The sequence below is a fragment of the Myzus persicae genome, unplaced genomic scaffold (assembly GCF_001856785.1).
Source record: "Myzus persicae strain clone G006 unplaced genomic scaffold, MPER_G0061.0, whole genome shotgun sequence".
Classification (NCBI taxonomy): Eukaryota; Metazoa; Arthropoda; class Insecta; order Hemiptera; family Aphididae; genus Myzus; species Myzus persicae.
The window spans coordinates 304700-330073 of record NW_019101427.1 but is presented as its reverse complement, the minus strand read 5'-3'; the positions used below and the strand labels follow the sequence as shown (position 1 = coordinate 330073).

At 27.2% G+C, this 25374-nt stretch overlaps 2 protein-coding genes across 6 annotated transcripts in view; one reads left to right on the top strand and one right to left on the bottom strand.

Annotated features, from left to right (window-relative positions):
• Nucleotides 1-15: 15 nt before the first annotated feature.
• On the bottom strand, nucleotides 16-6796 carry LOC111029037 (integrator complex subunit 4). The gene is made up of 17 exons (XM_022307860.1): nucleotides 6746-6796; nucleotides 6502-6663; nucleotides 6211-6339; nucleotides 5979-6134; nucleotides 5728-5904; nucleotides 5264-5403; nucleotides 5007-5199; nucleotides 4765-4939; nucleotides 4490-4695; nucleotides 4310-4432; nucleotides 4114-4249; nucleotides 3883-4016; nucleotides 2898-3250; nucleotides 2676-2840; nucleotides 997-1156; nucleotides 699-921; nucleotides 16-227 (listed from the first exon to the last, which is right to left on the bottom strand). The coding sequence occupies exons 1-17, from the start codon at nucleotides 6794-6796 to the stop codon at nucleotides 16-18; spliced, it is 2895 nt and encodes a 964-aa protein (XP_022163552.1).
• Nucleotides 6797-7361: 565 nt separating this feature from the next.
• The window catches only part of LOC111029040 (aryl hydrocarbon receptor nuclear translocator homolog), a 38371-nt gene continuing 20358 nt past the window's right edge, over nucleotides 7362-25374 (top strand). For 2 of the 5 annotated variants that reach the window (XM_022307864.1, XM_022307862.1), the window contains exon 1: nucleotides 19597-20138. In XM_022307864.1, the coding sequence (XP_022163556.1) occupies nucleotides 19957-20138 (182 nt within the window). In that variant the 5' untranslated portion in view covers nucleotides 19597-19956. Of the gene's footprint in view, nucleotides 7662-7915; nucleotides 7965-19595; nucleotides 20139-25374 lie in introns of those variants that run through there. The other 3 variants (XM_022307867.1, XM_022307865.1, XM_022307863.1) reach the window with 3 other exon arrangements.

The following is a 25374-nucleotide window of genomic DNA, read 5'->3' as shown; positions in this document are numbered from 1 at the left end:
AAAAAAAAAACTAAATCACATTCCTCGTCTTACAGGTTTAGGGTGCACTTTAAGTTTGACTGGTTTGCATAAATCAACAATACATGGCTGTGTAGGAGGTAAGACATGTGCCAGAGCTCCTTCTGTTTCAGTTAGATCAAATGCTAAGCTCAGCTCAACAAAACATGCTTCTGACCATTCAGAACGGTGTGATATCAATGCATTAGTATCAAGAAGATAATATGACTCTAAAAATAAAAAATAAAACATATTTAGTATAATATTAAAATTAATGAACACAATACAATGAACAGAGACATACCCACAAATGTATTGAGGGAGGAGTGCTCAAATTATATTTTCTTTTTTTATTTGGTCTCCATACACAAGTATAATTTATTTAATAAACCAACAAATTACTAATCATAAAGTTATGAACATAAGGCAAAAAGCAACTTCTACAGACTCAACTCATGTTGATTTTAAGAGATTAATTATTTCAGGACCCAACTAAAGTTTTCCCCGTAATCATAGATTAATTTCTGTTTTGCAGCTATTACAATAAAACATATTTATAAAATTAGATTAAATTTACATTGCCATCAAAAGTAGACTTGTTTTGTCAAATCAAAACTAATACTTTATGTCCTTTAACTTTGAAGACTATTAATTGTAATTACAATAAGTGGAATATTCTATGTCAATTAAGTTTCACTTACCATTACTGAGATTTACTAGACGTAAGTGATTTCTTGGTGGCATGATTAAATGCGTTTGTTGATCTGGATACTTAATTTTTAAACGCAATAAAGATAATGAATCTATTTGTAAACTATATAACTCTGCGTTTAATGGGATAGGAAGAATTAAGCCTGCTGATAACTTATGGGTAGTATCTGGGCCACCCAGTGGACGATTTATAATAACCTTACACATTTTGATCTAAAATAAAATAAATTATAAAATTATAAATGTATATTATTAAATAATTTATCATTATTTTACTATGGTTCTTACATTAGTGTTTGGTTTTGGTGGCGGAGTAGGTTCAGAGCTTTGTAATATGGGTAAAAGTAATTTAGCCACAATTCCTGGTTTTGATTCTTCTAATTGGGATAACTCTTTAAATACCACAGAAGTGAATGTCTCAAGTTGTAGATCATTTTCACTAATATACCTAAAGACACATTAAAATTAACAATTAATACATGTACAAAATCACTAAAAATTGTTTTGTTTCGAAATATATATACTTTTTGACAAAGAAAATGTATGATAATTATTGAAAATTGCATTAAAGTAATATTGTATAATATGCTATTACTAAAAAAATTATAAACCTAACTGATTTTAGTAAAAAAAATAAGTAGAATTTAAATTGTTGATAATTTAATAATTATTTTAGTTAAATAACATATATTATGTGACAATTTAGGATTTCAGAAAAACTATTTAGATGTTTTTTCCCCAAGTCAAATTCAACTTAAATCAAAAAAAATGTCTTACTAATTTTAAGCAATAACCCCTTGACAAACTCAAAACAATTACCTTGGGAATACCAACATCAAAATACTCACCTGAGAAGAAAATACAAAAAATAAAATAAAATAAAGCAATAGCCTTCACCTTGTCTGCTCAATTCACAAGTCTTAACTATACCTCGAAAACAAAATACTTATATATAAAGCTATTATAGCTTTTATCTGGCCATATGGCATCCAAATCTGGGGATAAGCAAAATCATAAAATATTTGCCCACTAGTAGTATTTTAGGCAATTATTAGTGAGTACTAGTTACTGAATGCCTGTGGTATACCTCGAATCTAAATTTATGCATGCCTTGTATATCACTGCACACAAAAACTGACCCACCAATACTATACTGTTTTCACAATAAACTTACTGATCACAAAAATCCTCTTGTCTTCCAGGTTATTATATTAGAAAGATAAAAAGGTATAAAGACCTGGCCAAGCGATGCTTTAAGGCTATTGAAAGAAAGTAGTTATTTTGTGCATTTAGAACAATAGGCAGAAGAAATATAGATATACTTCCAGAATTCAGAAGTTCAATTTTAACTATGCAAAAAATATTTAAATTTATTGGTTTCTCGTCAGTGTTCAAACTTTCAAGGGAAATAATTTTTTTTTTTAGCAGCATTAAAGTAAAAGTGAATTTAAAAATTAATTTCCTACATAACCTAGAAAAGAGAATAAGGAATTCAAAATTAAAATCAGTCTTTAGGTTCTGGGTGAATTTTTCTACAGCTTATTGGAACTTCGGTGTTGAAACTGTTTTGATCGCAAAATTTAGCGATGTGTGACTGCTCATATATAGTTGATATATGGATTTCCAAGAATCATACCATCTTTAATTATATAAAGCATTCGGGGAACTCATGCACACTAATGATCAATCACACATCACTCACAATGTTTATAAGATATTGCCTAAATTCAACCCCTTAAATGGTTCGCTTCCAACACCCTTAAGAAAAATAAATAGCACTTTTCACTCATAATAATAATTTTAAAAAAATATTATAATATACTTCAGAGGTTCTAGGGTTTCTCTTATGTCTTTATGTTCATTTATAATTTTACTTTGTCATTTTATAATTTACTTATTACGCTATTATAAGTATATTGTAAATATTGTTTTGAATAAAAAAAATATACATTTTATTATCTACTTACTTGATAGTGTCTTCCAACTGAGTTAAAAAATAATGACTCAGTGCTCTGGCTGATTGGTTTGTAGCATTTACGATATATACAAGAAGGAGAGCTATAACCTTTAATTTGAATTGTTTTATGCTAGCTAATTCTTGAACACTCAAGCCAACAAACAAGTACTGCATTCTAAAACATCAATGGATTAAACATATTGATAAGATTAATTAATTTATATTTACATACTTTAAAGTATTCTGTAACAACTGTGAAATATTTGTGCGCACATTATTTGCTTGGTGAGTAGAAACAGCATTTGAATAAAATGTTTTATTATTATTATTCAACACTTTATTCAATAACAGTTGACTATGCATGTATAATGCACTAAGCTCAGCTGTACCATTAACAGCTTGATCAAGTTGAGCCAGTCTGATAAGGTTATGATAGAAGGTTTCCAGCAAACTAATTTTCACTTTAGTGCTACCTTTGACTACAGATACTTGATTGATTAATGATTCGAGAAGTTCAAGAGACTTAGGCGAATCTGACTCAGAAGGTCTTAATTCAACTTGGCTTATTGATAAACGTCCACCTAGCTAAAAATATACAAACATATATTTTAAAATATTTATCACTGATTAGAAGAATAACTAAACATTAATTACGAAGAAATTATCTAGCATCAGATCAGATAAAATCACAATAAACTAATACAATTTGAGTTAATGATTTGGCTACTTAGCCTAATATTAATGTACAAACTATCTTAAGAAAATACTTCAATTTTAAGTCTAGAGGAGCCATACTCTCATTTTTTTTTTTGGTATTCAATGTTGGATATTTTAAATTTTAAATATATTTAAATATAAATTTAAAGTAACATAGGAGCGACTCCTTGATTGTCCTATTGTTGAATGTTCTATGATAAAAAAATTCTACAGAAAAATGGTTCTGTAATTAAAAAGAACCAATTAATCATACTTAAGAAACCAAATTTAAACACGATAAATAAAACAACATTTTTTAGATTATTTTATTTTGTTGATATATTGGAAAAAAAAATGGCAAGACATAGAAAATAATATAGTTTTCTCGTTAGGTAATTTTAAATGTAACATGAATAGTAAATTTATATTTATAACAAAAGATGTATGGGTGTGTGGTGTCCTCTTAACTGTTATTGAAAAAACTATATTCTAAAGTTTTTAAATTTCATATATTTTCATACTTGCAAAGATGGAACTAAATGAGGCATAATATCTCTTAAGTAGCTATAGTGTTTTATGGTTTTATCCTCCAGTAAAGATATAATAGAATTACACTTGGACGCCGCATTAAATACTAAAATCAATACACTTACATCTATTTTATGAGTCAAAGAAAAATTAAATTATTTGTTTTATCAATATAAAAAAAACGTAAAGCAACAAAAGATATAAGTATTAATATTAAAGGATACACGATGGTTCTTCTACATTTGGTTCAGGTGTTTCAAACATAGGATGAATGGCCAACAATTCAGGTACTAATGCCAATGTTAATGTTGGATGTCTTAGTCCTAAATTTTTCATACAGTTCCATATAGATTTTTTGTCCTTAAAAAATTATATTTTAATGAAGACAAATAATTATTAAGTATCACAACTTTTATTTACCTCTGGATATTTTTTTAAACTTTCAATTAATCTGTTAGTGCACATCATTAATCCTTCCTGATTTAATAGTTCAAACGATGCAAATATATTATGTAAGCCTTCTCGCACAACGCTTGATGAATCCTAGACATTTATAAAACAATTAAATAAACAAATTTAACACAAAATAGACATTCATACTTCTATCACTGCTAAGATAATCTCCACTTGATCATCACGGAGCCCAGATGCATATGAAAGTTTTACGAGACTTTCAATAGCTATTAAGCGTACTTCTTCAATTTCGTCATTAAACATATCTACTAAAAACTCCATTGCAATTACTGCAAATTCTGAATGTCTAGTTGCCAATGAACACATGGAAGTTATTGTAGCTATGCGTACCTCTGAATTAAAAAAATTTAAGTATTAATAACAAATTATAATTTTTAAATAGTAATATAGTATATTATTACCAAGAAATTCATCTTCCAAACCATGAAGATAAGCACCACTAGCTCCTGTGCTAACTAAACTAACTTGCTGTGCATCCAGCATCTCTTGTGGTGTATCTTTAGTGCTTAATGCACTCATCATGGCTGTACCCTTTGCTAAACATTCCCAAACACGTTCAATAGAAGTTCGTTTTCTCTATAAAATTTAACCACCATTGATTATATATTTAAATTATATCTATATTTGAAATACAAATATTTACACGCAAATTAGACATTAATGTTTGATCCAGTGTCTTCAACAAAACATTTGTACTGACAGACAGAAAAGATCCAAGAAGCTTTGCAGCTTGAGTACGAATTCGGTAACTTATATCAGTCATAAAATTACATATATTTTCAAACGCTTCGTCAGACATTCGAGCCATTTCTTCCCCATTGCTACCTTTGATTCTTCTATTAAAGTAAGCAATTTGTTTATATAATCAATAACTATAAAATTATATTTTAAGTTACTTACTCTTCAGGATAAAAGTTTCCTAAAACTGAAATTACATTTAAAGCAGCTTCTCTCACCATTTCATTATCATCATTTATAACTGAACAAACATCTAGATACACAGCTGGGTTTAACCTTATACCTCGGTCATGTAATCGAACCTAAAAATGACAATATTAAATTTTAATCTGATATGAAGAAACTATAAAGTGGTCTTAACAAATAATAAAATGTTGGTATTAAGTAATTTTATTAAGAATTTATGGGTATGGAAATCCACATACTTAGGTAGGATCTTTTTTTTTCTGATGGGCACAACTATAGCATTTCTACTTCACATATAAATTTATTTTCGATATGCTAATTGTTAAAAAATAGTATATTGCAGTTAAAGGAGATATTAAATTAAATAAAGAAGGTAACTTCTGCATATTCACATACAAAAATATGAATACAAAATACATTATTAAATTTTTGTTCATTACCATTGTATTAAAAGCATTACTCCTTGTTTTTGCATTGTAATGTTGTGTATAACTTCCAATTAATTTAAGCATTTCAGAATGAATTTCTATAGAATCTTGTGGAATGTTCACAGGCATCAATTCACCTATTACCTCTAAACTTTCACATGTTATGTTTGGTCTATAATCTTCCAATGTCTATAAAAAGTATAAACATATTATTTCATAATCTTTAACAATTAATAACTATAAAAGATAAAACAATATTGTACTTTTTTAGCATAATTAGTGAGTTTCAAATGAAGAGCCATATCATGATTCATACGTTTTCCAAGGGCCAATAGTGTTTTGAGACCACTAGTTTTGATTTTTTGAGATTTAACTTCTTTCATTAAAGTAAATATTTCTTCAACAATTTTGTACACATTCTATTACAACAAATTCTTCTATAGTTAAATATATTTTTTAATAAACTACATTAATCAATTAACTGAATTAACTTACATCTTCACTAGTTTCGTCCGAAGAACCAATAGCTGATAAAACAGAAAATATTAATATCTTGACCGTAGAATCTGATTGAAGTTTGAAATGTTCACTGAGTTTAATTAAGATGTTAGAGATATCTGAATCCTAAAAATAAATTTGACTTAAATAAACTATACTCATTAACAATTATAAGAATTATTTCTAGGGGGTAGCTTCAATCACTAAACTTCTAATACTTAAAAGTAACTAGATACAAAATATTATATAGCATGTGTTACTAGTTATATTTAACAGTAAATTGTTTACCTGAAATTGAAGTTGTTCTAATATTTGCAGCAAAATTTGCACTACTTCATTTGGAGTTTTACGACCACTTATTGTGTTAACTAATGAAAGGGTGGCACCAGTTGTTAGAGCTGACAATTTCACTAGACATTTCAACTTTTTTGCTGGTGGTTGTTGCTCCAACTATTTAAAACAAAATGTTTGTAAATGTTCATGTATGTCATGTAATAATTAGGTATGAACAATTAATAGTGACATTGCTTACCACTTGTGTACTATACTCTGCTAGTGCTCTTTTTTTTAAAACTGCCGCCATGATAACACAGTTAATCAAAAAAATCAAAATATTTAATTAAAGTCTTGATTTTTGTTTTTTAAGTAATAGGTGCGTATCACTCTTTAATTTTAAATATCAAGACATTAGTCTTCTTTACACGAACTAACTCACTGATCCACTATAATATCAGCTTAGTTTGTAGAATTTGTGCTTATTTTTATAATGCACTATAAAATATGCCTAATGCCTATGCCATAATGATAATGATAAACACATTATCATTCGAATACTGAAAGTTCAGGTTGTTACCACTAACCACAGAAATACCATTTTATTAAATTAAAATGTAGAGACAAAATTGAAATTTTATACTTTTATGTGTGAAAAATTAATGTCCATCAATAGTTATTTATTCATTATTTGATCAATTCTATTTAATCCTTCAATAAATCATGAGCTGAGTTTAAAATGTCTTTGTAAAAATTAAAAGAAATTCAAAATGGCCGAATGTTGATATTTGAGTAATCCATACATATATACATATATATGCCTGCTGGAATAATATTTGTGTGTTGTGTGTGTGTCTGTGACCTGTGTGCGTATTGGTTGTATGGATGTGCGTGTGTGTACTTATCCTCCCTCGACCCTCTCTATTGGTATCTGTCAGTCTATCTCTCTTTCATCTTTGATTCTATGAATCTTTCGTTTCTCTTCTATTATTATTGTTTTTTTTAGATACAGTGAATCAATTGTAGTACTTAAAAAACTTATTTGAATACGAATTTTGTGTGAAAATAACTAGCATTTTATAAATTTCCTAGTGCGAACGGCATGCGCCATAGTGTCGTGTGTAGTAAGTGTTTAGTGGTTTCATAAATGACAACGCTAACGCATTCGTTGCCTGGTAAGAATTGAGGCCGAATTATATTAATTGAAATTATTTCTGCCGATAAGTGAATCAACATAATGAGCGATAAAGCGTTTAAAATTGACCCCAAACTCATCCCCTGTAAATAATCCATTCAAAATATTAAAAAAAAAAATCAATAACATTTGTAATATTTAATTTTCTTCTAAAATTCCATTGCCCAACTGTATTCAACTTTGATTTATGTGCATGTAGTACAGGTATATATTATTTTTATTACTCTGTTCCAGGCACAGACTTGAGCAAAGTCATACAAAAACGAAGAGCTGGCTCTATAGGGTAAGAATTAAATGTTTTAATTTTAAATTTCTAGTAACTGTAATCTTAATTGCTTTGTAAGCATTAGTGTCATATTATTAATTACAAGAATGTTATACACCATACTATATTAAATGTTATTAAGATTGTAGTAGCATTCATTTGCTGAAATATTTTAAATGAAATAAATATTACGTATTTAAAAAAAATTTAAGTTTTCAACAGTATGTTTCTGTGTAAATTAACAGATTAATAAATATGCAATTGGTAGAATAAAAACAATTGATATAATTGTAAAAGTATAGTTTTTAAACTTATAGAAGTTAGGTTTCATTAAAAAGTACCACTAAATCATCCCCAGTAAAATAGGTACAACTAGCCACTAGGGTATAACTTTTTTTTCCCCCGTAGGTACACCCTTTACTAAGTTTATATATTATTTATTAGTAATTTACCTATTATAAATCTAAATTTACATTAATATACATTGTTTGGAAAGAACATTGTTCATATTTAGTTTAAGATAAGCGAACGTCACTCACTTTTTTCTTCATATTGAATGTAAACGACGTTAATATTTTAATGAAATTGAATGATTTTTAAGACGCTTAATTTATTTGCATATAATAAAATGTATTGATTTATTGTATATATATTTTTTTTCTATAAAGTTTATTAAGGCTTCAACAACAAAGATTTTTAGCCTACATTTGTTTAAAGAATAACAAGGGAGAGAGATTTTACATATAATACATTTGGTACATGATTTATTATATTATATAATAATATTTTCTTATTATAATTCCTATTAAATAAAATAAATAAAAATTAAATGAACCACCTAGTGAATGTATTTATTTTTTCAATGAACATGAATCAATTCATTTTTTTAATTGCTGTTTAAACAACTTTGTTGTGACCATAGGCACAAATTGGGAGTTACATTGGTGGGGGCTCAAGCATTCCCCATACCCCCTGCATATTAAATAAAAATATTACTCAATATACATATATTTATTATTAACTAGGTAGTAGGTAACTTTAGTATTAAATTTATTCTCCTGTTGGACTTAGTATAAAACCACATTTGATTATCAATACATTAAATTTTAGTATAAGAGTAAATATTAGGAGGTTTAGATCAGCAGTTCTCAACCTTTTTGAGTTCGCAAACCCCTATAATGTCACCAAGATGTCCAACGACCCTTTTAAAATGTAAGCATTAAAAAATTTAACCAACTGTTATTATTGTATTTATTTGTTTACATATTTTACAAAAAAAAGGTATATTATGTATACTTCAATGAACATTTTTATCGACTATCGGACTATCCAAAAATATATATATATAGATTACAATACTTACTATTAATTATAAGATTCTAAGTGAAACAATTTTTTTCCCACATGGATTGACGACCCTAAAATAATTGTTTACGACCCCCCGGTTGAGAATCGCTGGTTCAGATGGAATCAGGAGGGAGGGCTAAGCCCCCCCCAAACTGCACCCTATTTGCTCCTATAGTAGTGACATTGTTTCATTTTTAACCTCAGATATTTAAATTTAAAATATACAATATTTATATATACTCCGCGCTACGAGAGAAGGAACCCGTTTCGCGCATGCAGATCGACGGCAGCTAGCGTTACTAGGCTAGGTAACTAGACGACGATATGTCAAATAAGTGGGGATGCGCGGAGTCGGGACACGGGTTCATTCTCTCGTGGCGCGGAGTATAGTTACCAACAATATTTTGAAAAATGATAAGTGATAACCATAAAATAGTGAATAAAATATTTTTTATGTTGTATGTTGTATTTTGGATTAATAAAAAATGTGCTATCTACTTCTTTCCCTTTCTTGTGTAGGCACAATTGATTAATTTTTAAATATTTAAAATTTTAAGTTAACTTTATTTAGTTTTATACATTATATAAATGCAATTATCAATGAAGTAAATTGACGAACAAATTTATTAACATTTTTAATAAAAATGAATTCTATTTAAAATAGTAGGTAATAAGCAAACAACAGTTTGGATTTAATTACTTTTAGTTTTTACTGAACATATTTATGAAAATACAAATCTATTTATTAGAATTATTGCGCATTTGTAACTAATGTGTAGGTTTGTAAGTAGATGGTATAACATGATAATAGTTCTATAAGACTAGTTAATGAATGTCTACATGTCGCTTTGTTGTCTTCAATGACTACTATTTTAACACTTATGATAGTACATTGGTAATCAACAAAATTATAATTAGCTATAAATAATATTGCATTATAATAAATATTAAATGAAAGAAATTGGTACATTTTATAGTAAATATGAATTAAGTTCCTAATCACCTTACCAAATGTACCTATATCTCAATAATCCATAGACATACCTTAAATCTTTTATGGGAAAAAGTTTTTCTCATATATTGTAAATTGTAACTTATAACATTTTAAATTAATTTAGGATATTGTTATTGGTTTTTTAAGTTAAATTTAAATTTGTTTGATGAAAGTCTTATGTTATAACTATTTGAGTCATAAATATTATGATACATATGTGTTTACAATAATTAGGTACACTTCTTAACTATAGGTAATAGTAAATTCATTAAATTAAGAAAATTATTCATATTTTAAACTTGATGCAGTTTTGATTTTAAAAATAATTATTTCATATTAGAATTACATTCAGAAAAAACTTCAGAGATGGGAAAATGCCAGTCATCTATTTTAAATCAAAACGTATCCTAAGGTTCTATATTATAGGGCAATTACCTTCCTACCTACCAATTGTTATAATTGACATCACTACAGTTATTGCCTTCTCTTAGTTTCAATTTTGTTTCTGGTTAACAAACCCTATTATTACATGTGCAGTTTCATAGTTGTTCACCATCATTCATTTTTTTTTTTTTGGTTTGTAGATTATTTATTCAAAAAAGAGATTTACCTTCTTCATTACAAGAAGAGTGAATATATATATATATATATACACTTCTAATAGTAAATATATATATTTTAAAAATCATTGTAAAATGTCCATTGACATTATTGAATTTGGTATATTTTACTATATTATTATTATAATATTATATATGTAATGTAGATTCTTAGGGGGAAAGTAGGTAACCACAATGCTGTACAGTAGATCTCAAGTATAACTTGTCATTGGATAAGCCACTGTAATGTATGTGTTAAATTTGAATTCAATGATAAATCTTTGTTTCTGAATAACGATTCTGAGCAAAGACAGCCTGTCAGCTAAATTTATTGTGTAGTATATTTATATTGCTAGTGTTTAAAATACAATAATATACGTTAAAATGTTCAAGTTCTTCAACCGTCAAATAATATTTTTTAACAATGAACTAACAAACTAAAATTGTTATTTTGCTTATTGAGTATTATTTTTTTTTTAGTATTTATTTTTAACCTAATACCTAAAGAATTTTAATTTATACTTTTTACTTATTATTTGTAGTGTTTGTAACATTTTCTGTACTGCAAACTCCAATATATTTGATATTTAATCAACCACAAAACATAAAATTTATATCCTTGTTATTTTTAGAGCAACCATATTGTATTTAATCTTATATTTAAGTACATAGCAAGGTATATAATGGTGTTTAGTAAGTTTTTATCAAGTAAATTTGACCTCTATTGATTTTAAGTTCTATACAGTTGAGTTGTTCAGCATTGAGTAAGAAAAAAAACTCAAATTGAGTTTTGAGACTTCTGTTTTTTCTGTTTTCACTACTGTAGGTACTTATATGCATATTAAGTATTTGACAATTATTTTGTTGAATTCCACTAAAGTTTTTATTACTAGGATAAAAAAAAAACACTTTAAATTGCATCTTTAAAAACATATCTATTATAAATACAGCATTGCATATTTGCATGTAATAAGTAATAATTAATAGGCAATAGTCTATGAGAAAATTAAATTTGACAATTCTCAATGTGCATTGTTAGTTTTGATGGCAAACATACAACACAGTTTTCTATACCTACCATATTTTGGATAGCACAACACAAACAAAATCTTATGTTGCTTAGTTGAATGTGTTTGTTTGGTAAACAATAGTGTTTCAGTAGTTTATTGTTTTAAAAAACAAACTGTTGACAAACATAAATCTATGATGTATTATTCATTTTATGAACCGTATTCAATTGATATCCATTTTAGTTACATCCCAAATAAGGAATATGTATTAAGTTTTATTATATAAGTATAATGTTATTGTAAATATGTTTTGATCTGCAACTAAATAGTGTAGTTGAATAATGTGATTAAATACATCTAGTTATTATTAATTATTAACTATTTATGATAGAATTTGTATTGATCAACAATTAAAATATTAATTGATCATCTTTGTCTTTGGATAGGCTTATTAATTTTCTGAAAAATGTTTGTTTCTAAATGAAGCTATGAATCATAAATGTCACTATATAGTTTTATAATTGTGCGTGAAGTACTAATCAATTTCCTAATTTGTTAATTTTGTTTGGCATTCCGACATAATTTCATACAATCAGAAAATTGTGCACAGACCCATCTGGAATCCTTATTAAGAAGTGTCCTTAAAGTGTCTTTATAGAAAATTTTTATAATTTCTAAAAATGTACGAGATAATATTCTAAATTTCCAGTGAGATATTTTTTGTTTTGCTCCGGACACGATAAGAAGGTAGTTAAAAAAATACTTTGATTTTCTACTTCAGTAACTTTTCTAGTGGGAAAAAGATTTAAAATTCCCAGTAGTTTTGCAGGCAAAAAGAAACAAAAAGTTTTAGGGAAAAAAAGAATTTTTACTCAAAATATTGTTTTAAGTGTAACTTTAAAAAAAATGATTGTATTGATACAATGACATTTTCTCTGAATGTTGATATTATCTTTTTCTGTACACCATGAAATATTTTAACTCATGTTGAGGAGCTATTTATGGGTTTGAAAATATGAAATTTTCGATTTGTATTAGTTTTTTTAAACTAATGTCGGTAAAAAATGTTTGTTCGGTCAAAAAAATGTAATATAAGGTTCGTTATAAGTTGTAAGTGTAAGAAGTTTTTTAAAAAAAAAGTTGAGCGTAAGTTCATAATAAATTATTATGAGCGCCTGAAGTTTTGGATTTCTTATGAAACGATTTCTTATTTTGTTGTAATTCAAAAATGTATAACCTTAAAAATACTTGAAATATACCCCAAATGTTTATTTTATCACCCTATAATTGTTACAATTTTCAGACCATTTTCGTGTACTTTGATTTTATATTATTAAATTCAAATTTAATACATCTATACAGTGATTTCTTTAGACACTTATAATGTACCATGTACCTATAGCAAAGCGTTACCCGCTTACCCATATTTTCTTTTTATAGATTTAAAATGTGACTCAAAGGATTTAAAATTGTCTTAATTACAAAATACTATTTGTTTTCAAAATTATCATCGGTGTAAGACTCAACTTGGTAGGCTGGACTTCTCGTTTAAGTCTTATTTACACTATTTTTCCATGAAATAATTTCGATAATATGCATTATATTATGACACGTGCGGGTGAGTGCGGGTAGAAGGTTTCAAAATATATTGAAATAATATGTCTTCAAAATAATTACGGGACTATAACTTAATGGTAAGTTTCAAGTGTATTTATCATTGTTAATTATTGAATAGGTAACTTAAATGATGTTTTTCTTAAACGCATGTGTTGAATAAGAGTTTATTAATTATTGTTTACAAAAAACGATTCTGCTGAGCGGTTACTGTACTTGTAGCTTTTTGACACACCTGCTATTATTAATTATAAGGGTATTTTATAATTAATTTATATTATTATTACTTAAATAATAATTTATTTTTCCATACTATTCTTTGCCGAAAACATTGCATATATTATACTTTATTATTATCTTATACCATATATTGCTTCACTTCTAAGTATTAATATCGCGTATGTACCATATAATGGTGGGGATTGATTCATGCTTGTATTACTAGTTTAAAATTAGATTGAATATTTTTAAAAATTGAGTAGGTTTAGAAAATAATAATATATTATATATAGGTAGCGTATAGATAACAAAAATTTCGCTAGTCCCTACGATTAATATTGTTTGAGTATAGTAATAAATTTGAATACTTATAACTTAATATACAACATAACAACTAAATTCATTATTTTGTGTTTGAATTTAATATCAAGCGACAATAAGATTGACGTTCGGTAGACGCCTATTATATTCTAGGCACAACATCTTAAAAGTAAAATAAAATCAGTTAATCTGATTCAGATTCCGCATGATTTGCCCACTTCTTCGATCCAAGATATCCATCAATAATAAACTATTAATTCATAATAACCTATAACCTAATCAGTAATCACCTATCCATTATATAATAAATACCTATATGCAATTATGAATTTAAAAAAAATTAATTTTGTTTTGTCAAAATAAGCACTTCAAATGACTACAAAAAAAATATTATGCCATTTGTATTTTCGATATGGCGTAAGATCGAATTACGAGGAATTTTATATTCAAGCTTTTAACCTCGTCTTATTTATCTTAATTAAAACCAAAAAATGATTTTAAATAATTGTGAGTATTTAAAAAAATGGGAATATTTCGCTTTATAGCTGGGGAAATGTCAACTGCCGGTACCCATCGATCTAGCGTTATTCATTTTTTAATTAAATTTGTTATTTTTATATTGTCCATAAATAATTTTTTGGTATTCCGTTCAAAATACTTGAAAACAAAATACTAAGGTTCCTCTGCATAATTTGTTATTATAATTAAAATTTAAAAAAAAAAGTTGAGATTAAACCTAAAATAATTTTTTATGAGCGCCGAGGCAGAATTTTATCAAAATTCTTCAAAATCACGAACATTTGCAAGTCGTTTTGAGTTGGAAATGCATAAAAAATATGCTGCTTATATCGAACATTTGAAAATGTAATAGATTATTTATAGGGTTCTCTACTTTTATCAAAAATAAAAAGTTTACTGGAAAGTAATATTAATTTTTTAAAACTGTTTGAAGTTCAAATTTTTTTGTCATTTGATATGACCTGTTTTAAAGTTTTTTTTCTATAAATATCGATGAAACATTTTTTTGGATCAAAATACTTGAAAATTTAATTGGAGGTTCCTCCAATAAGTAGTTACATTGTACTCAAATAATCTTAAAATTATAGAAATACTTTTTTTTATACATGCTTCTTTCAAATTTTGACGAATTTATAGAAGAATAACGATGTTATAATTATTTTGTTGCAATTCAAAAACCTCATCAAATGGTACTGACTCGAAAGTTAATAACAAGGATATAATATCATAGACATCTAGGTATAGGTATATTATATACATAGGTATATACTATTATAATAATTAAGTATTAATTATTATAATAAATAGAATGTTTTTGCATAAAATGAAATCAACCTATACTACAATACTCGTAACACCCGCTTAAATAGCAATATCGAAAACATAACATTCATGAAAAATACACTATATAGGCTGGTAGACCATCTCCGCTCAGAATTGTCTTTCATATATAGGTGCAATGATAAATCATTGAATTCAAATTTAACACGTCCATTATTACAGTGACCCACTCAATATCTATACTGTAAAGCAGAGTGGTACCCTCTTGACCACCTTTTATTATTGTTGGTTTTTTACCAATTAATTAAAAATTATAGGGGGTTAAATTCCCTAAAAGTTACTATCTATTATCTAGATCAAATATTCTACCAGATAACAGTATCAAAGCTGATTATTGAAGAATTGTTACCATGCTCTGAAATTTGGATCGTAGCCCATTCGGCTCCCGTTTTACAAAAAAGTCAATTCCCAAACGGCTCCCGTCCAAAAAGGTCTAACGAACAGGTAAATTCCTAAACGGCTCTGGTTTTGTACACCACAAATTCCTTCTCACTTTATACAGACTTAGGACTGTCTCAAAAGAGATGTGGTTAAAAATGTCTTGGTGTACACTATGTAAATTATTAAAATTATATAAAAAAGCGTATAGTATAATTTAAAATTTTAAACGTTAAAAAAATATTTAAAAAATGTATAAATAAAAATATTTAAAAAATCATATCTATATCGGATAAATTTGTTAAGCACAATTTTTTTTATATTGTCTATGCGTGATATTTTATTTGATTAAAACTCGCGAATGATTTATTCGACGAACTCTTGCTTTTTTTTGGACGGGAGCCGTTTCGGAATTCACCTGTTAGTTAGACCTTTTTGGACGGGAGCCGTTTGGGATCCGACGGAAATTTGATGGCAATTTTATTTTAAGATAACAATTTGAAAATTATTATTGTAAAAGCTCAAAATCTAAAATTAGACTAAAACCAATTCGTCAATATTAATTTTTTCCTTCTGTTTGGTCATCGACGTACCGGCTTGGTTTGCTTAATATATGACAAAGAGTTCCAGCAATGCTTTGTGTCTTTCACAAAAATATGAGTAGTATAATATGTCTTTACTAAAATTTAAACCGAATTAATAATATTTTTGATTTAAAAAAGTATAAATTGTGTATTTTGTGCATGGATGACGCGCTATTTTTTACGGGTAAGAATGAGTACCGTTTATTGTAAGAATTATAACCTTATTTATTACTTTTTTGTGGTTTTTATTTTGAATATAATACACTATACACTTTTACATAATATGTTTTGTATTTTTTAGTTTTTAACTATACTAAAATATAGTTGGTTTGTTAGTGCATGTATATTTTGTTATTTATTTATTATGTAAAGCAAAGGATAATCGTCTGTTCAAAGTGAGGGTACCTACATAGTTTTTCTACGGATGACGAATATCTGATGAACGTGATGTACAGGGCCACTGATAAGATCTATTCCGTTATTTATAACTACCCAGTAAGAATCTTTTGATGTTTTTAATAAATGTACAAGATGTTAAAATACAAACAAGTCACCAGGTAAATATTAATAATGATATACAAAAAATTTAATATAAAAAATAGGGTTGCTATTGTCTTGGAATTATTGAAATATTCTTTTATATCATTTAAATAAAGTTATTGTTCTCCATATTTGTTGACTGATCTGACAAATCAAAAGTTTTGAATCTTTTAATAAAAAATTCAAAATCAATATTAAAGTTATATGTTAATAGTAAAAAATAATAAAGTACGTTTTATTGTACAAGTATTTATGTGAAAAAATAAACGACTTTCGATTTTTTTATTAAGAATTAGCTGATCGCTTTACCACGTCGGACTTTTCAATTTTTCGGAGAAAAAATATACATTTAACACAAAATTTAAAATTAATTATTATTTATACAAAATATTTATTTATTCAGTATATTATATTATTAGAAACATTAAATATTACGATTAGATTCTCACGGGTTGATAATAATATCGTACATTTCGTGAATATTGAGTGTATACAAAAACTTATTACTAAAAAAAATAATCTAAATATTTTAGGTAAAAATGATTAAATCAAATTAAATCTGTTATGGTCATACTTATACATATAGGTAAATTACAGATATATTAATAAAATATATGCATCAGAAATTCAGTAGAACATCAAATTCTTACAGATTATCGTCCATAAAAATACCTAACATATAAAATAATAGGTATTTACCAAACAATAATTATTGAAAGGGTTTCACATAGAAATCTAACTTTTTATATACAGGTACCTAGTTAGTTCACCCAATAAAATATTTGTACTATTAATTTTACACCAAATTAAATTATTACTCAAATCCATAAATGTTCGGTTAGGGCATAAACCAATATTATGTATATTCCCCTCCTCCCCCTACGACTTAAAATAAATTTTTTTGCCGTGCCTAACCTATCTTTGGTATAATAATATTATTTATAACTTATAAGAATGTCATCTTGTTTAGCTAATATATTACAAGGTCATTCAAATATGCCTACATTACACACACACACACACATACTCACAGACATGTATATATATTATTTACTTAGTATATCATAATACAATTATGAATTATAATTATTTTGCCCGTTATCTATGTACAGTTATAATATCTAACATTTTGTCTTTAATTTTTTTCTTAGTTCGTCCTATATACTTTTTTATAGTTTCACACAAGAAGTATACCTAAAATATATGTAAAATTCGACTAGTTGTGTAGACACTTTAGAATTGAATTGTAGTGCATTGTTATAATTTAACAATCGTAGAGTTTTATACCGGTCTTAAATATAACGTGAGTAATGAGTATCCATAGTTATTTCTATAGACAAAAGATTAAATCAATAATCATATATTATACAATACAAACTTTTTAGATCTTAAACGTCCTGTCGTTCACTTATTCAAATATTAACCGTTAGAAATTGTATGTGCAACATATGTTAAGTTCTCAGTTTCTTTGTATAAATGGGGAGTAAAAAATTAAAAAAAGAACCTTCGTCTCCAAAAGGAAACTATCTATCATTTGGGGTCCAGACATGACGCGCCGACGTGGATCTAATCTACTTGTGTCAATGTGTCATATTGTACCTATCGAGAATTAGGGGAAAATAGTATCAATTTTTAGTTGTTTAGTTATTTTATATTCCTATATTTTTATTTATTCCACATCATGTGTCTTATACTTTTTAATCGTAGTATTTATACTTTCAATAAAAAAAATAGTGACTAAAAGACTTGTCTCTTCTTAATAGTATGCATAGGTACATAGCATATATTATGTGTTTTAAATTAATACATAGATATTATCTTATTATTATCACTCATTCTTATACCTTGTGTTCGTATATGAACACAATACATATACATAATATATAATAATTTTACAAAAAGTACATTAATATTTGTATTTAAAACAATAATACAAAAATCTGTTTTGCACGTAAGTCAGAAAAATAAATTCTGTAGAATAATGTACCTATATAAATCTGTGCTAAATATTTTTAAATTATTTAATGAAGTTTTGTATTTTATACAATAATATTATGAGCATTGGTTATTATATGTATATTAATATTATACTGTAATCATTAATCAATGTAGTACTGTATTTTCTTGTTGTAAGATTCACTCTCATTCGATTTATGCTGAAAATTGTACATTCGTTTCATTCTAATGGAACTGCAAGAATAATATTAGGTATATTATTTCGTTAAACTTCATGGATGTCCAACTTTTGATATTTTCACCAATAATAATACGTTTTACTATACTTTCGGGAGTCGTCGACCTGTTCTCCCCTAGCGCAGTTGCGTATTATGTACCTTAAATGCAAAGTACCGCTCGCCCTAATAAACGGTTCATTTTTTTTTTTTTTTTACTTCCCTCCTCTTTGGTATACTCCTATTCATCATCAAATACGATAAACCCGACACACAAAACATTAACCGCGCGCGCTATCGGCGTTACCTAGCAATGCTTGTTGGAATCTTGTTTTTTCTTTAAGCATTTCCCCACAACCGTACTCTTGCGGCGCGGTGGTGGGGAATGCCTCTCTCCAATCCCCTCCACAATCCCCACCACTACCGCCGACGCCGAACAACACAGACCGTGTAATGCGTGTGTACCTGTGGCGATGGCGATGGCGGTGGCCGGCGGCGACCGTGGTCGTTCGGTTTAGTCTTCAGCGTACTCGCGTCGTTCGCGTTTCTCGAATTTGCGTCCCGCAGTCAGTCCACGTGCGTGTGTATAATAATATAGTAATATTTTTTAGTGTTCGTGTGTGTGTTTGTTAACGTCTCATCACTCGCAGTTCGAGCTCAGTGAAATAGGAATTTCGTTTTTAAAATTATATATTTTAAATATATAATATTTTGTCGGTGTTGTTCGTTTCGATAATTCCGTGGGTTTATTTTTATGGTGTTTCGCGACATATATGTCGTCTCGGCGACGGCTTCCGGACGTGAAAACGTCGCGACCGCGGTGGTGTTATGAGCCACTGTTGGCGGCTACGACTACCGCTGTAGCAGCAGCCGGATGTACGGATACGCGGGTCCGCCCCATTACGGGGCCATCGAGTCCTCCACTGGAGACCCGGGCGGCTATCTGCAGCCTGGTCCCATACCCATGGCCATGGTCATGCCTATGCCGGCCGTCTGTGAACCACCACCGCCACCGCCGCTTCAAATGCCCGATGAGGCGATACAGAAACGGCGGAGGTATATTTTGATACTTATAATACCTTTAAAGTGATAAAAATACAATGTATTAAAATAAGCAGTAACTATTTAAAATATATTATATGTTTTATAATGATAGAGGACGAGTGAACTACCTTATAGAAATAGGATATATTATTTTATGATACCGGCGGTGATCATTGCCAACTCGACGACACCCACCTCCCTCCCTTTTTAAAATCCTTCATCGACACTAGACGTGTAATTACTAATTAAAAACCAAACTCTCAAGTACAATATTATAATAATAAAAATAATAAAACTATATAGGTATATCACCAGTTTGTTTAATATAATTGTTTTATATTTAAACAACAACGTCACGTTGGGTCGCACAAGGCTTATCGCTATATAAATATATGTTATAATAATATTATATTATGTTCTGCAATTGGTCGATGTGGTCGGAAAACTTGAGGTGTGATATAGTATGACGAAACCACTGCCTGTTTTTATGTATAAAACAACGAGATACCTTAAGAGTTATGACAATAGACCGTTATTATTGTGGTAGAAATGGTGACGATTAGAAAACATACAAAACATGCTTGCTATTATGGTGTTGGACATATTAATATATAATTTATATTATAATATGATAGTTAAATCTTGACGTTCTTTGCTGTTGTCAAATTACATCTATATTACACAATTGACTCCCTCCCATTCGTTAAACTTTTTAATTTATGTACAATTAATTATCTACATTAATTAGCTTAATAATAACGTAACTTGAGTTTCCAAACAAATGAGTTTGGTATTTTGTATATTGATTTTGGTCGACGACACGTGTACCAAATCTATATGCCTACTACAGTGAATAATTGTTTAGTGATGTATTATATTCATAGTATGAGGTCTATTATTATATTGCATATATAAATGACGTTCTTCTGTACTACATTAATCATTACATAAATTAACATTTTTTTACAAATTGCATTTTAGGTATACATTATTGTACGTTTTATAAACATCAACACATCATATTAATACTGGTTTATATAATTTACAAGTCTGACAAATGATAATATAATATGTAGGTATGTTGCTTTAAGATTCTTATGTTCTAATTAATTTTTAATAATTTCAATCATAATAAATACAATTTATACATTATTTATTACATTATATCTGGTAAATTTTAGTTTGAAAATATTGCATAATATGTACATTATTTGTATCGAATTAAAACCTTATAAATATTGTTTTAAATTTATAAAAATATATTATACTATAAATAGATATGTATTAGGTAGGTATGTTTACACTTAATTATATGGTAGTAAAAATATAATACCTAAAAAAACAATGTATTTTTCAGATTTCAGATACCAAATAAGAACATTGTTTTAATGCTTTAGCCTAAATTATAAACATTGTAACCGATATAAATATTTTAACACACTGTGACACTGTTGTTTGATGTTAGCAGCTTGAAAAAAAAAATATTTTAATCAGTTGATTTTGTTTAACTAATGAGTAGTTTTGACTTACTAATTTATTGCACTCGTTTTGTTCTTGCTTGTATATTTACGGTATACGGTAGTTAAATATACGTTCACGGGTGCACGGTGTGTGTGTGTATTGTATAAGGTTAATGAATTAGAATGTTATCGGTCGGTGGTGTAGTAATTGTTTTTACCCCATTGATTTTTTTTAAACGAGCACTTGAAGTTTTTAACAATAATTATATGAATTTAATAAAAATACAAACTATAAGCATGAAAAATATAATTTAAAATCTAAATGTGTTCAAATAGTATTTACAATTTTTCTTAGTTTCAAATTATATTATTATGTTAATATAATTACTTTCAAAAAAGTTTATCGTCAATCTTGTTGGAGGATGTTTTTACGTTTCATTTTCGTAATATTGCAACACATATTTATTATATTAGATATTATAATTTATTGCAGTATTGATTAGAGATCCGTACGAATAATAATTATTCCCGTTGTTTTTATAAATTGTGAACATATTTCATTTTGACGTTTTAAAATTTCAGTAAGGAATGGAAAATTATTAATATTACTGTTTATATTTTGTTGGGGAACAATACATAAGAACGAATTAAACACTGAAATGAGAATACATTTAAATATATCTACACATTTATTTATTTATTCATATCAATGCCATATTTTTGTCTTATAAAACCACACACTGTATTTTACAAGTAAAATATTTAATTAATGATTTTCCAACAAATCGGGGTTTTGCACATCATGATAATTTATTCGGGTTTCTGGTACTGGATGTATTCGGTCATTCAAACACCGGAATAAAACGTTTATACAAACCTAATAATTACTCCTGTTCTCATATCAATTATTATGGTCAATATGGGTGAAAACAGATGTTAAGTAGTTCAGGAAATATTTCCATTTGAAAACCATATATTAATGTACCTACCAACTGAGTTACCTGTAGGTATATTATATACTATACGTTTTTTAGTTGTGGGATATTCTATACAATTTTATTTTAGCTCATAAAATATAACTGGTAGATGGTGTTCTTATAAGTCTGTACATTTTAAAATGTGTTGGTATTAACAATGTAAACACTTAATATTTAATATCCATGGATTGTAAAAATTTAAAATTTATTCCATTCAATAATTTAATTATTATATAACTCATACCGAAATTGAACAAACTACAATAACATACATACCACATGAAATTTGAAAAATAAAAAGGTATTCAAGTTATTTAGGATTCTTGGGTTCCAATTAATTCGGGTGCTAGGCTCTGCAGCAAGTAAATACTAATACAACATTTCTACTAAATTTCTACTTATTTTTTAAAACAATTGTTTTTGCAAATTAAATTCCAGTCTTCCAATTTTTCCTTAACTATAGGGGTATTAGTATTTATGCTAGGTACTGAATGTTAAAATTACATTTTTAAAGAATTGCTTGATCTTAATCAATTTTATTAACTGCTGCAGTTGAGAAGTTTGTATGATGATAATGTAGTTATGTATTTGTTTTTTGAGTTCTAAATGTTGATATTTTTGTTGGAGTTGTTGTAGATGTTTGGAAAATAATTAGTATAATAGAGTGCTACCATCGTCATATCTATAACAATATATATATATATATTTTAATATTGTTAAGTTATTTGTTGACGTTGTATTATATAATCATCGAAACTTATATAAATTATAAATATTTACAAGGTCTTCCAAATTTCATGTGATAAAAATGGTTTTGTTGCGATCTCCACCATTTTTGTTACACACAATTTGGTAGACTGTGTTTATGGTGTGTCTCAAAAGTAAAGCATTGCCATAAATGTCTCTGTGGTGAAATTTTTTTAAAAAGTTTTCTGTTAAAAAATAATGATTCTTTGTGTGATGCGAGACACAGTACATAGACATTAAATAGAATCTAAAAAAAATTATTTAGGAATAACAAAAATAAATTCTTGTTTAATAATATTAAACAACAATTTAATTTCGATTGAGTAATTATCACTTATTAGTGGTTAAACTTAACTGTATAGTACCTAATAAATACATTTAATAATACATAGGAATATTTTAATTATGTTTCTAACTTTAAATATAAATAACAACAGTACTAAGTATAATATACTATTTATATATACCTACTATATTTTAATTGTTTATTATTAGATCTAAATTTCGCGGTTACCATTTGTTTATACTTGGTTTTAATAACAACATTTTATATTTTATGAATATAATTGATTTGCCATGTTTCATTTTTTAAAACATCAAAATAAAATAAAACTTGATTGCCTTAAAAAAAAAAGAATAATAACTTAGAATATAAAAACCCCTTTTTATTATTCGTCGTGTGTTAAATTTCTCCTTAACTTGTTCAAATATCAGTTTTTTCGAAGGTAATAAAAAAAAATAAATACAAATAATTGTCTGTATAGACTATTATAATGCCTTTCACGTGTGGAATGTTGTAAACCAGTAACTACGTATATAATCCAAAAACAATATAGTTCTCGTCTAGATTAATGGTATCAAAATCGGAGCTTAATTGACCTTTATCAAACAAACACGTACTGGACACACGTGTATCACTAATAATATTTTGTAATTGATCGATAACATCAACAAATAAACAATACTTAAACTAGTGGAAATTTTTTTTTAGGTTGCATTCGTTGTTATAAAAAAGTATGCAGGTATTACAAATCACACAATACAATCATATGTATAAATTTATTTAAAAAAATATGGCTTGGTAATGGTACGATGGGTAATTAAGTTTAATATTTTAAGTTATTCAAAAAGAAAAATTTGTAATATTTAGGTTGTGTAGTTTTCAGTTACATTATTAGTATATTAATTAGCGCACTACTTAAATTAACTGTAAGTACAACTTTTAACGCATTGAAATTGGATCAGTAATCCAAATATATATAAAATATTCGACCCTTCTAGATACCGGTCATTTCTTGACTAAATAAATTATTTTTCTTTATAGTTATTGGAAATTAGTATTTAATGTGTATTATAATATGTGTATCGTGTATGCTATGTACAATTAACGACATGACATTAACAAAGTCAAAATACATCATTATAATTTTTAATATAACAATAATAAAATTATTGATTTAAAAAAAAAATATTTTGACTTTTGAGACTAGTAAACTTATTAGTAAAGTATTCATGATAAATTTAATTGAACCTAAATAACTCATATTACTAAATAGTTAAATAATAAAAATAATATTAACTATTTTAATCAAAATATTATGATACGTCCTATAAAATATTGATGTTATCACATGTTTCTTATTCGATTAAATAATTAATAATAATATTGTACACTATACCTACATATTATATCATATTATATTATTATTATCATATTGTCAGATTCAAAATATTTTAGAATAACGAAATTCAATTCAAATAAATACAATTAAAAATTGTTATCTTGAATTAAAATATTATTAAAACATTTTTTTTAAAATCGGTTTTAAAATATAAGTACTTTAAACTTTTTTATAGCTACGGTAAAAAATTCGTTAAAAAAATATTGAAAAGTATATGTATACTATAATACACCCATAATAGATATCTATTTTATTGAACATTGAACCACAATAATTTATCAACACTCAGATTGATGTACCGCATTTGACACGCCTTCGCGAGCGGGCCTAGTAGTGATGGTGAAGCGCGGAGACCGAGGACGACAACGAACACTATAGCACA